Consider the following 12,305-nt stretch of genomic DNA (forward strand, 5'->3'; position numbering starts at 1 on the left):
TCCACTGCTGTCTCCATGATTTTATTTCTGCTGCAGCTCAGAGGCAGATGGGACGACGGTCAGGGACAGAACAGTCACCATCTATCCTAACACCCACAGTTATTATTATGGGATGGCTTATTCACTGTTGTTGGTAGGATGGTTAAAATATTGAGATGATATTGGGATGATAAACTGTTTTCATTGAGTGTCCACTGGATATAGCGATAGAACGTCTCACTCAGAGAGTGTTCAGACCACATTCACTGTTTAAGTTTGGTTCCTGTAGCTGCAGTCAATTAAACAAATTTTTATTCTCATTGATCTACACTCAGAACTCCATCAGAATTAAGTGCAAACTGAAATGAAGACATTTCTGTAAATGTATGAAAAATAAAAGCATAAATGTCACACTGACATCAGCATTTAGAGCTGGTCTGGATTGAACTGTTCGGCCTGAGAGCTCAGTGTTCTGTCTGGAGGAAACCAGGCTCCACTCGTCACCTGACCTCCCATCCCAGAAGTGAAGCATGGTGGTGGCAGCATCGTACTGTGGGAGTGTTTCTCAGCAGCAGGGACTGTGAGACTGGTCAGGGAAAGCTGAAGCTCATCAGAGCAGTAAAGATAAATCTAGACAGAGTAGATGGATTTAAAGCATGAATATGAAACATCAATGTATTTTCATATATAAGCCGCTGTAATGAGTAAATAAATATGATCATAAATAAACATTGACACTGTAGAACTTTAAAAGATAAATACACAAATGTCTTCATCAGGAACTACAAATCATAACTGATGTTTAAAAATGTAAATATAATTGGAAATTAGTGTTTGCTTCCTCATTGCAAATCAAATTTTAAACATTCTCTTTAATCTTATTATTACAGTTTATGGGAAGATTTAGATCCAATGGATATTTTATTTTAATACTTTCTTTTCTAAGTTGTATTTTTTATGGTTTTATTACATTTTTAAATTGAGTTAAATTTATTTTTCATAATTTTGTTATTTTATTTCTCTTATTTTATTTTTTCATGTATTTAATTGTGTTTATATGATTCAGTTCTTTTAATTTGTGTCTAACTTCATATTGCCTCCAGATCCACACCTGTTTTGTTATTTTGTTTTATTTTCCAGATCTGGAGCTGTTTTATTCCATTTTATTTATTTATTTATTTTTTCATTTTCTCCTTTGGAGTTGCAGCTGTTTTTATTCCATTTTATTTATTTATTTATTTATTTTCAAATCTTTTCCTCCGTGTCTGCAGCTGTTTTTATTCCATTCGATTTTTTTTAAATTTTCTCCTCCAGATCTGCGGCTGTTTTTATTCCATACGATTTATATATTATCTTTTTTTTCCTCTTGATCTGCAGCTTTTTTTTTTATATTATCTTCAATTTTATTTTATTTTATTTTCATTTTCTCCTCCGGAGCTGCTGCTGTTTATTTTCAATTTTATTTTTTTATTTTATTTTTGTTTTTTCCTCTGGATCTGCAGCTTTATTCCATATTATTTTCACTTTTATTTTATTTTATTTTATTTTATTTTATTTTCATTTTCTCTCGGAGCTGCAGCTGTTTTTATTCCATTTTATTTATTTTCTTATTTCATTTTTATTTTCCCCTCCGGAGCTGCAGCTGTTTTTTTTTGTTTTTTTTTTTTTTAATCCGCAGCTGTGATGCTGAACAACAGACTGACGTCATCAGAGCGCGACTTAGTCTCATTTCAGAAGCAGAGGGATCGTGGTGGTCCTGGTCCAGCAGCAGCAGTCTCAGTCCTCTGGTCCCGCCCGGGTCCCTGGTCTCCGGTGGTCGTGATGGTGGAGGTGGTCGGCCTCCAGGCCCAGGTGGCCTCCATCATGGAGGAGGTGGCGAACTCTGCGGTCAGACAGATCTGTCAGCTGGTGGAGGAGGGCTGGGCGGAGCTCCGGGAACACCTGGAGGAGCAGAGGGACCGGGCGGAGAGGGAGAAGGAGGTCCTGAGGGAGCGGGTCCGGGACCTGGAGCTGAGGATGAGGAACGGAGAGCGAAGGAGAGGGAGGAGGAGCCAGCAGATAACCTATACAGGTGAGAGAGTAGACGTTAGTGGGGTTGACCCTTATAACGCTTCCTGTCATGACTGATTCTAATAATCAATCCTATCGATCCCTGGTTGATGCAACAACATCAGGAATCATTGATTTACTGATAAAAATGAACGCTGACACTGTCAGACAGACAGGCGTCAACATTAGCATGAAGAAATGTTGCCTGGGCAAAACAAACAGAGATGCATTCATCATCTATGGAGAGAGGGCAATGTCTAGATTGCACTTGAACACTGGAAACATGAATTGCATGAAAATATAACAATTGTTTCAGAATTAATGTTGAACACTAAATTGTCCAACAGGAGCGGTGTTTTAGTTGCTGTGGTATTAAAGTTGAACATTTAATTGTCCAACAGGAGCGGTGTTTTAGTTGCTGTGGTATTAAAGTTGAACATTAAATTGTCCAACAGGAGCGGTGTTTTAGTTGCTGTGGTATTAAAGTTGAACATTAAATTGTCCAACAGGACTGGTGTTTTAGTTGCTGTGGTATTAAATTTGAGCGTTTAATTGCCCAACAGGAGCGGTGTTTTAGTTGCTGTGGTATTAAATTTGAAAGTTTAATTGCCCAACAGGAGTGGTGTTTTAGTTGCTGTGGTATTAAAGTTGAAAACTTAATTGTCCAACAGGACTGGTGTTTTAGTTGCTGTGGTATTAAAGTTGAAAACTTAATTGTCCAACAGGAGCGGTGTTTTAGTTGCTGTGGTATTAAAGTTGAACACTTAATTGTCCAACAGGACTGGTGTTTTAGTTGCTGTGGTATTCAAGTTGAAAACTTAATTGTCCAACAGGACTGGTGTTTTAGTTGCTGTGGTATTAAAGTTGAACACTTAATTGTCCAACAGGACTGGTGTTTTAGTTGCTGTGGTATTAAAGTTGAACACTTAATTGTCCAACAGGACTGTAGTTGTAGTTGCTGTGGTATTAAAGTTGAACACTAAATTTTCCAACAGGACTGGTGTTTTAGTTGCTGTGGTATTAAAGTTGAACACTTAATTGCCCAACAGGAGCGGTGTTTTAGTTGCTGTGGTATTAAAGTTGAACATTAAATTGTCCAACAGGAGCGGTGTTTTAGTTGCTGTGGTATTAAAGTGGAACACTTAAGTGTCCAAGAGGACTGTTGTTGTAGTTGCTGTGGTATTAAAGTTGAACACTAAATTGTCCAACAGGACTGTAGTTGTAGTTGCTGTGGTATTAAAGTTGAACACTAAATTTTCCAACAGGACTGGTGTTTTAGTTGCTGTGGTATTAAAGTTGAACACTAAATTTTCCAACAGGACTGGTGTTTTAGTTGCTGTGGTATTAAAGTTGAACACTTAATTGTCCAAGAGGCCTGTAGTTGTAGTTGCTGTGGTATTAAAGTTGAACACTAAATTGTCCAACAGGACTGTAGTTGTAGTTGCTGTGGTATTAAAGTTGAACACTAAATTGTCCAAGAGGACTGGTGTTTTAGTTGCTGTGGTATTAAAGTTGAACACTTAATGTCCAACAGGAGCGGTGTTTTAGTTGCTGTGGTATTAAAGTTGAACATTAAATTGTCCAACAGGACTGGTGTTTTAGTTGCTGTGGTATTAAATTTGAGCGTTTAATTGCCCAACAGGAGCGGTGTTTTAGTTGCTGTGGTATTAAAGTTGAAAACTTAATTGTCCAACAGGACTGGTGTTTTAGTTGCTGTGGTATTAAAGTTGAAAACTTAATTGTCCAACAGGACTGGTGTTTTAGTTGCTGTGGTATTAAAGTTGAAAACTTAATTGTCCAACAGGAGCGGTGTTTTAGTTGCTGTGGTATTAAAGTTGAACATTAAATTGTCCAACAGGAGCGGTGTTTTAGTTGCTGTGGTATTCAAGTTGAAAACTTAATTGTCCAACAGGACTGGTGTTTTAGTTGCTGTGGTATTAAAGTTGAACACTTAATTGTCCAACAGGACTGGTGTTTTAGTTGCTGTGGTATTAAAGTTGAACACTTAATTGTCCAACAGGACTGTAGTTGTAGTTGCTGTGGTATTAAAGTTGAACACTAAATTTTCCAACAGGACTGGTGTTTTAGTTGCTGTGGTATTAAAGTTGAACACTTAATTGCCCAACAGGAGCGGTGTTTTAGTTGCTGTGGTATTAAAGTGGAACACTTAAGTGTCCAAGAGGACTGTTGTTGTAGTTGCTGTGGTATTAAAGTTGAACACTAAATTGTCCAACAGGACTGTAGTTGTAGTTGCTGTGGTATTAAAGTTGAACACTAAATTTTCCAACAGGACTGGTGTTTTAGTTGCTGTGGTATTAAAGTTGAACACTAAATTTTCCAACAGGACTGGTGTTTTAGTTGCTGTGGTATTAAAGTTGAACACTTAATTGTCCAAGAGGCCTGTAGTTGTAGTTGCTGTGGTATTAAAGTTGAACACTAAATTGTCCAACAGGACTGTAGTTGTAGTTGCTGTGGTATTAAAGTTGAACACTAAATTGTCCAAGAGGACTGGTGTTTTAGTTGCTGTGGTATTAAAGTTGAACACTTAATTGTCCAACAGGACTGTAGTTGTAGTTGCTGTGGTATTAAAGTTGAACACTTAATTGTCCAACAGGACTGGTGTTTTAGTTGCTGGGGTATTAAAGTTGAACACTAAATTGTCCAACAGGACTGGTGTTTTAGTTGCTGTGGTATTAAAGTTGAACACTAAATTGTCCAACAGGACTGGTGTTTTAGTTGCTGTGGTATTAAAGTTGAACACTAAATTGTCCAACAGGACTGGTGTTTCAATTGCTGTTTTTTTAACTGGGTGTTTCCGTTTGATTTTCTCTAGAGTCTCACAGATTTTAGTTGTTGTTTTAGTGTTTTGCTCATCTGTTGCTCTCTTTTTTGTTGCAGCTCCTAATGACCTCCATCCTCTGGCGTCTACGGCTCCTCCTCCTCCTCCGGCTCCTCCTTTGGCCTCCCCTGAAGATAAGCTCCTCCCTCTCCTGTCTAAGGTAAAGTGGCGTTGTGTTTTCTGCTACAGCCTTTAGTTGCTCGCAGCAATGTTTCCCAGTAAACGTCCCAGACACGGAGACGAGCTAGTGACTAATTCCACCCAGTGCTGCCAACTATGGCCTTTTCGTAGGGAGAGATAGAGATAAAGGCCCCAACATCCCCAGCTTCACCAGCATTCACTGCTCTGCTGTTTACATGCAGTCCAGTCTGTGTCCTGCCCTCTTTCACTGTGAAGCCATGCTGTTGTAACTCCTTGTAGAAAGTGTCTTATGACTGAAATTAAAATAACAACCAATCACCAATCAGCCTTCTTACCAGTGGAATGTTCTAGAAGTTTTTAGCATTCAACAACTGGTGGTGGTCTTTTCTTACCCCCTGTCCCAACTTTTTGGATGAGTGTTGCTGGCGTGTAACGACTCGATCAAAGTAAGGCGTGACCCTTTTAGAAGTTTCTTAATTTTGTTGATTTTATAAATTAATCATGGTTGATAGAATTTGGCTTCTTTGACAGAAATCCCTCTCTAAGGTTAAAATGAAAACAGATTTCTACAAAGTAATGCTAGATGAAAATCAGTGACTGCATAAATATTTCTCCTTCTAGTCAGTATTTAGTAGATTCTCCTTTAGCTGCAGTCACAGCTCTGAGTCTGTGTGGAAAGGTCTCAGTCAGGCTCAAACATCTGGACTCTGGAATTTTACTTCATTCTTCTCTGATAAACTGCTAAAGCTCTGTCAGGTTGATCAGGGATCAGAAGTGAACAGCCCTTTTCCAGTCCAGACACTAATCCTCTGTTGGATTGAGGTCTGGGCTTTGACTTGGCCACTCCGGAATATACTCCTTGCTGTCTTTAAACCAGGACCAGCTGCTGAGAAGCATCCCCACCACATGATGCTGAGAAGCATCCCCACAGCATGATGGTGGGGATGACAGTGGGGATGGTGTGTTTGTGGTGATGTCAGTGTTTGGCATCTTGTCTGATGGTCTAAAAGCTCCATTCTGGTCTCATCAGACAAAAGAACTTCTTCCTCTTGACCATGGAGCTTCCCACCTGCCTTTTGGTGAACTCTGGCCCAGATTGAATCTGAGTTTTCTTCAACAGCAATCTCAATCTCCTCCCTAAACCCTGAGCCCTGAGCCCTCATTGACTTAACTGACTGCACCTGGAAAGTGGTTGATTGAGTGAGGCTGCAAGGGCTTGAGGTGATAAAAACAGGAACGGGACAGCCCTTTGTTTTTTTGTTGACAGTCGGCATCTTGCAGAGCTTAAAACAAAGATAAAAACGAGCGTGCCTCACCTATATACCTGTTTTCTCAGTGGATGAAGGCTGTTTTATATAATATACTTACAGGAAAAATACTTCGTTTTTGCAATGCCCACCCCTTTTTTGCACCTCCATGTTTTTTGTTTACAATTCCACTCTTTTCACTTCATTTTTGTAGCGTTTACCAGCGGGCATCCCCGAGAATCTCTGTCATATGTCACAATGCAATGAACTATGGGTAATTTCCTCACGCTATGTCATGCCCACTTGCAGAAAGGGGGCACGAAGGGCTCAAAAAGTCAGTGAGAGATCCCTCACACACTTTATGATTTGACATTGGGACAGCCCTAAGCCCTCACGGACTCAACGGGAGTGCGCCTCAGAGTCAGTGAGTGTGTGAGCCTCGACATTGGGATTGGGCCTGCCTTTCTCTTTACCACTCTCCCATAAAGCTTTGACTGGTGAAGAACCCGGCCCCTGACTTAATCTTTTCAACAACCTTTTTTCTGAGTGTTCTTTTGTCCTCATGGTGTAATGGTAGCCAGGAATACTGGACCTTTCAGACACATGTGTCTTTATACTACAATCACTAACTGTGAGACTACTAGCACCAACTGTCTGGACCTCTGTAGGATTAGTTCAGTCACTTTAAAGGGGGGAATATTTATGCAGACACTGATTTTACATCACAGGTTTTTATCTAAAGGCATTACTTTGTATAAATCTGTTTTCACTCTGACATTAAAGAGGGTGTTTTGGTATTTTTTGTCTAAAAATCTACATGATATTGGCGGTGATAGATTAATAAGAGGTTGAATCATCTCTGCGTTGTCTGAGTCCGTTTGTGTTCCTCAGCAGGAGCAGGGTGGAGTGTTCCCCGTCGTGAAGCAGGAGAAGGAGGACAGAGAGGACTGTAACCTGGACCTGAAGGTGGAGGTGAACATCAGGGCGGAGTGTGGCCTGTCTGCAGGTGAGTGATGATGTCATCAATGAGCCATCGACCAGGTGTGTCTTGTCAAACATGGAGGATGTTAGGGCTGGATCATAGAGATTTTAGCGTTCTCCTGTGTTTCAGTGAGCCATCCAGTAAAGGGTGAGACTGTTACAGACCACTCTGAGATATCTGGAGCACCTTTAACTATAAATCAACAAATGAGACTAGGGAATTAGTGGTGGATATACCGTTTAGAGCAGGGGTGCCCACACTTTTTTGGCTTGTGAGCTACTTATGAAATGACCAGCTCAGCGTGATCTACCAAAAAATGTAATAAAAAAAAAAATAATAATAATAAAAAAAAAATTTCAAAGGGGCTTGATAACAACAACTTTCTAACACCAGAAACAACACAAAATGTGAGTTCTTCACAGAAAGAAATGGAGTGTCAACCTTCTGTTGTGACTTGCAGAATCTTAACATGTAAAAAACAAATTGAGAGCATAATCTTTTTAAGGAGTTTTATACACATGAGCTGTCCCTCAGAATTCTTGTTGCTTAATAGACACAAAATAGGTCATAGTTCCAGTATGCATATTTAAACTGCTGCTTGCAGATCTCTCTCTCTTTCTCCCTCTCCCTCTTTTGTTGACTGTCCCTTCATTTCACTGTGAAAACACATGCCCATACACTTAGCCAGTGCTCTCCATGGTACTGAAACAACATCACACAATCCATTTTTAAACACACTGCATGCTACACACACAGTAAGAGCCACATCACAATACATTTCAGTAGATTTAGGCTGGGTCAGTGAGGCGGCACATTTTCTCATGCTGAGATACTTTCCACCACTGTCCAGCATGGGCCCATGATTTGGAGTAAATGTCAGCCTCCAGTGACAAGATCTCTTCCGTCAGCGCAGATGAGATCATATGAAACAATGTGGCTATTTTTGAGGCCAGGGAATCAGCCTTGCTGTCCTCTCTAAACGGAAAGCATATGAATGCAACGGTCGCCTAAAATACAGCAAAGTCTTGAGAGCGTGTCAATGTCTGAGCAGACTATCAGTCTCTGAAGCGTGCGCTGACAATCGTTCGTCATCTTTTGCTCCCCACATGTAACATATTGATTTAACATAGGCTGAGATGTTTGCTCACAAAATCAGTAAGTTTATTGGCGCCCCTTGCCTTTTGGGTTTGATAGACTGGCCGCTCTTGACATCAATTATGTCACCACTGGGGCGATAAAAACCTGTCATACGACTTTATTCAAATGACACATGATCAACAAGCATAGCTTCTGCGATCGCCTGGTAAATCGCGACCGACGTATTGGGCACCCCTGGTTTAGAGTCTAGAGAATTAGTGGTAGATATACCGCATAGAGACTAGAGAATTAGTGGTGGATATACCACAAAGGGACTAGAGAATTAGTGGAAGATATACCACATAGACACTAGAAAATTAGTGGTGGATATACCGCATAGAGGCTAGAGAATTAGTGGTGGATATACCGCATAGGCACTAGAGAATTAGTGGTGGATATACCGCATAGAGACTAGAGATTTAGTGGTGGATATACCGCATGGAGACTAGAGATTCAGTGGTGGATATACCGCATAGAGACTAGAGAATTAGTGGTAAATATACCGCATAGAGACTAAAGATTTAGAGGTGGATATATCGTCTAGGGACTGGAGAATGAGTGATGGATATACTGCATAGAGACTAGAGAATCAGTGGTGGATATACCGCATAGAGATAAGGGAGTTAGTGGTGGATATACCACATAGAGACTAGAGAATTAGTGGTGGATATACTGCATAGAGACTAAAGAAGAAGTGATGGATATACTTCATAGAGACTAGAGAATGACTGGTGGATATACTGTATAAAGACTTGACACTTAATGGGGTTTATACTGCATAGAGACAGGAGAATGAGTGGTGGATATACCGTCTAGAGACTAGAGAATTAGTGGTGGATATACCATCTAGAGACTAGGGAATTAGTGGTGGCTATACCGCATGGAGACTAGAGAATTAGTAGTAGGATATACTGCATAGAGACTAGAGATTTAGTGGTGAATATACCACATAGAGTCTAAAGAATAAGTGGTGGATATACTGTCTAGAGACTAGAGAATTAGTGGTGGATATACCATCTAGAGACTAGGGAATTAGTGGTGGCTATACCGTATAGGGGACTAGAGAAGAAGTGGTGGGTCGGCCAAACTGCAGGAAAAGTGTCCAGGCCTCTTATTTGTTTGGGCTTTTGTCATTGAGATTTTTGTAGGAACAGGGACTTTTGATCTGTAATTACTGTTTTCCTGGTCTCTCTGCAGCCCTGGAGCCCGCTGAGGAGGCCCCCCCCACAGAGATCACCCTAGACCCCAGCATCACCTCCTCCATGCCCCCCTCCTCCCCCACAGATGCCTCCTTGGATCTGACCTGCCGCTCTAGGGCTAAACGCAAACCTTCCAAACCTCTGATCAGCGGGGGGGTTGGCGAGCTGGGGGGGCCCCTGACAGAGGGGCCCCAGACAGACGGGGCCCTGACGGATGGGGACCTGACAGACGGGGCCCTGAGGGACCGGGCCATGACGGACGGGGCCCTGAGGGACCGGGCCATGACAGACGGGGCCCTGAGGGACCGGGCCATGACAGACGGGGCCCTGAGGGACGGGGCCCTAAAGCCAGAGATGCAGACAGAAGACACTGCTGAGGAGGAGCAACCGCCCTCTCAACTCTCAGGCCCCCAGGGGTCAGATGGCGCTCTGGGTCTAGACCTAGCGTGGATGCAGGAGCGGGTCAGCCATCTTGGCGCGGCGTTTGCCGTGGCTCAGCTGGGTCTTAACTCTGAGGCAGGCCACGCCTCCTTTTCTACTCAAGGGGGGGCCGACAGTCTAGACACCCCCCCTACCATGCTCTTCACAGGCAGCGCTCATGAAATGGCTGCCTTTGCCGCCAGCTTTGACATGGCTGCTGCAGTGGTAGCTGCTCCTCCCCCTCCACCGCCTCCGCCCCCCCTCCCTTCAGCCCCCTCAGCCCCTCCCACCAGGAGGACATACAGGACCTCCTCTGCAGCCAAAGAGCCGGCAGTGTGCGCCGTGTGTGGGCGGGTCTTTCCCAGTGGCGCCGCCCTTGAGCTGCATCAGCGAGTGCACACAGGGGAGAGACCATACACCTGCCCCCACTGTGGGAAGGGCTTCGCTCAGCCCAACAACCTGAGGGTCCACCTGCTCATCCACACAGGTGAGCGCCGCTACCGCTGCTCGCTTTGCGGCAAAAGTTTCATCTCCTCAAGTCACCTGAAGAGGCACCGCACCGTCCACACGCAGGAGAAACCGTACAGCTGCTCCCGCTGTGGACAATCCTTCAGCCAGATGTGCAGCGTCCGCCGCCACCGGCAGCAGTCCCAGTGTGGGCTGTAGGGGCGGGGCTTAGAATAATCAGACGTGTGATTGTGGGAGTTCAATGACCTTGTGTTTAGAGAAAACCAGCTGTGTGGTCATGTGACATCACGGCTGTTACATGATGTGTCACTGTGAGGGCGCACTCACACTTGGCCCCAGTGCCCCGCCTCCTCAGCTAAACACCATCCTACACTCATAGAACTGATGGCGCAACGGCATCTGGCCAACGGTCGTCATCACACCAGAATCTGTCTGATGCAAAATAATAACTACAACTAAGCCAGAGTTTGATTTAAAAAGTAACTAAAGCCAGAGTTTGATTTAAAGAGTAACTAAAGCCAGGGTTTGATTTAAAAGGTAACCAAAGCTAGAGTTTGATTTAAAAAGTAACTAAAGCCGGAGTTCGTTTTAAAGAGTAACTAAAGCCAGAGTTTGATTTAAAGAGTAACTAAAGCCAGGGTTTGATTTATAAAGCAACCAAAGCCAGAGTTTGATTTATGAAGTAACTAAAGCCAGAGTTTGATTTATATAGTAACTAAAGCCAGAGTTTGATTTAAAAAATAACTAAAGCCAGAGTTTGGTTTTTGGGGTAACTAAAGCCAGAGTTTGATTCACAGAGTAACTTAAGCCAGAGTTTTATTTAAAGAGTAACTAAAGCCTGAGTTTGGTTTTTGGGGTAACTAAAGCCAGAGTTTGATTGAAAGAGTAACTAAAGCCTGAGTTTGGTTTTTAGGTTAACTAAAACCAGAGTATGATTTAAAGAGTAACTACAGCCAGAGTTTGATTTATAGAGTAACCAAAGTCAGAGTTTGATTTAAAAATTAACTAAAGTCAGAGTTTGATTTAAAGAGTAACTAAAGTCAGAGTTTGATTTAAAAAGTAACTAAAGCCAGAGTTTGATTTAAAGAGTAACTAAAGTCAGAGTTTTATTTATAGAGTAACTTAAGTCAGAGTTTGATTTTAAAAGTAACTTAAGCCAGAGTTTGATTCATAGAGTAACTAAAGTCAGAGTTTGATTTACAGAGTAACTTAAGCCAGGGTTTGATTTAAAAAGTAACTAAAGCCAGAGTTTGATTCATAGAGTAACTAGACTCAGAGTTTGATTTACAGAGTAACTAAAGCCAGAGTTTGATTTACAGAGTAACTAAAGCCAGAGTTTTATTTACAGATTAACTAAAGCCAGAGTTTGATTTCATTTCAAGAGTAACTAAAGCCAGAGTTTGATTTACAGAGTAACTAAAGCCAGAGTTTTATTTATAGATTAACTAAAGCCAGAGTTTGATTTCATTTCAAGAGTAACTAAAGCCAGAGTTTTATTTACAGATTAACTAAAGCCAGAGTTTTAGTTCTAAAGTAACCAAAGCCAGACTTTAATACATTACTTTAAGTCTCTGATTTGTGTCATTGTCAATTCCAGCTGTGGCTCTTACTAGTGTTGTTAATGGTGGTTTGGATGACGGATGGCGGCGCATTCATCACAGATCACCAGATCAGCTGATAGAAACCCCCCCCCCCAAACAAGTGTGAGTCTGCCCTTAGTTAAAGATGAATGAGTGCCTGAGACTGTTTAATAACCCCAGGTAGCTTCAGGTGGAGCTGGCCTGTCTTTAAACTCTCTCTTCTGACTAGGTTGGGTTAGATTAACCCTAAACCTGGTTTAGGTT

The 12,305-nt window shown here is 42.0% G+C and overlaps 1 protein-coding gene across 2 annotated transcripts; it reads left to right on the plus strand.

The window, feature by feature from the left end:
- Nucleotides 1-1,698: 1,698 nt before the first annotated feature.
- LOC121508248 lies at nucleotides 1,699-11,035 on the plus strand. Of its 2 annotated transcripts, none has more exons than XM_041784979.1 (4): nucleotides 1,699-2,050; nucleotides 4,927-5,027; nucleotides 7,147-7,261; nucleotides 9,572-11,035. In XM_041784979.1, exons 1-4 carry the CDS (start codon nucleotides 1,801-1,803, stop codon nucleotides 10,657-10,659), a joined length of 1,554 nt encoding a protein of 517 aa, XP_041640913.1. In that variant the 5' UTR covers nucleotides 1,699-1,800; the 3' UTR covers nucleotides 10,660-11,035. The 2 variants fall into 2 exon arrangements, with proteins under 2 accessions (XP_041640913.1, XP_041640914.1); XM_041784980.1 differs by having other exon boundaries at nucleotides 7,150-7,261.
- The last annotated feature ends 1,270 nt before the right edge of the window (nucleotides 11,036-12,305 follow it).

Source organism: Cheilinus undulatus, linkage group 4 (genome assembly GCF_018320785.1).
Source record: "Cheilinus undulatus linkage group 4, ASM1832078v1, whole genome shotgun sequence".
Lineage (NCBI taxonomy): Eukaryota > Metazoa > Chordata > Actinopteri > Labriformes > Labridae > Cheilinus > Cheilinus undulatus.

Coding starts and splice junctions, on each gene's coding strand:
- LOC121508248 (XM_041784979.1), top strand. CDS start 1,801: ATGGTGGAGGTGGTCGGCCTCCAGGCCCAGGTGGCCTCCATCATGGAG. Junction 5,028..7,146: donor TCCTCCCTCTCCTGTCTAAG/GTAAAGTGGCGT, acceptor TGTGTTCCTCAG/CAGGAGCAGGGTGGAGTGTT. Junction 7,262..9,571: donor GGAGTGTGGCCTGTCTGCAG/GTGAGTGATGAT, acceptor GTCTCTCTGCAG/CCCTGGAGCCCGCTGAGGAG.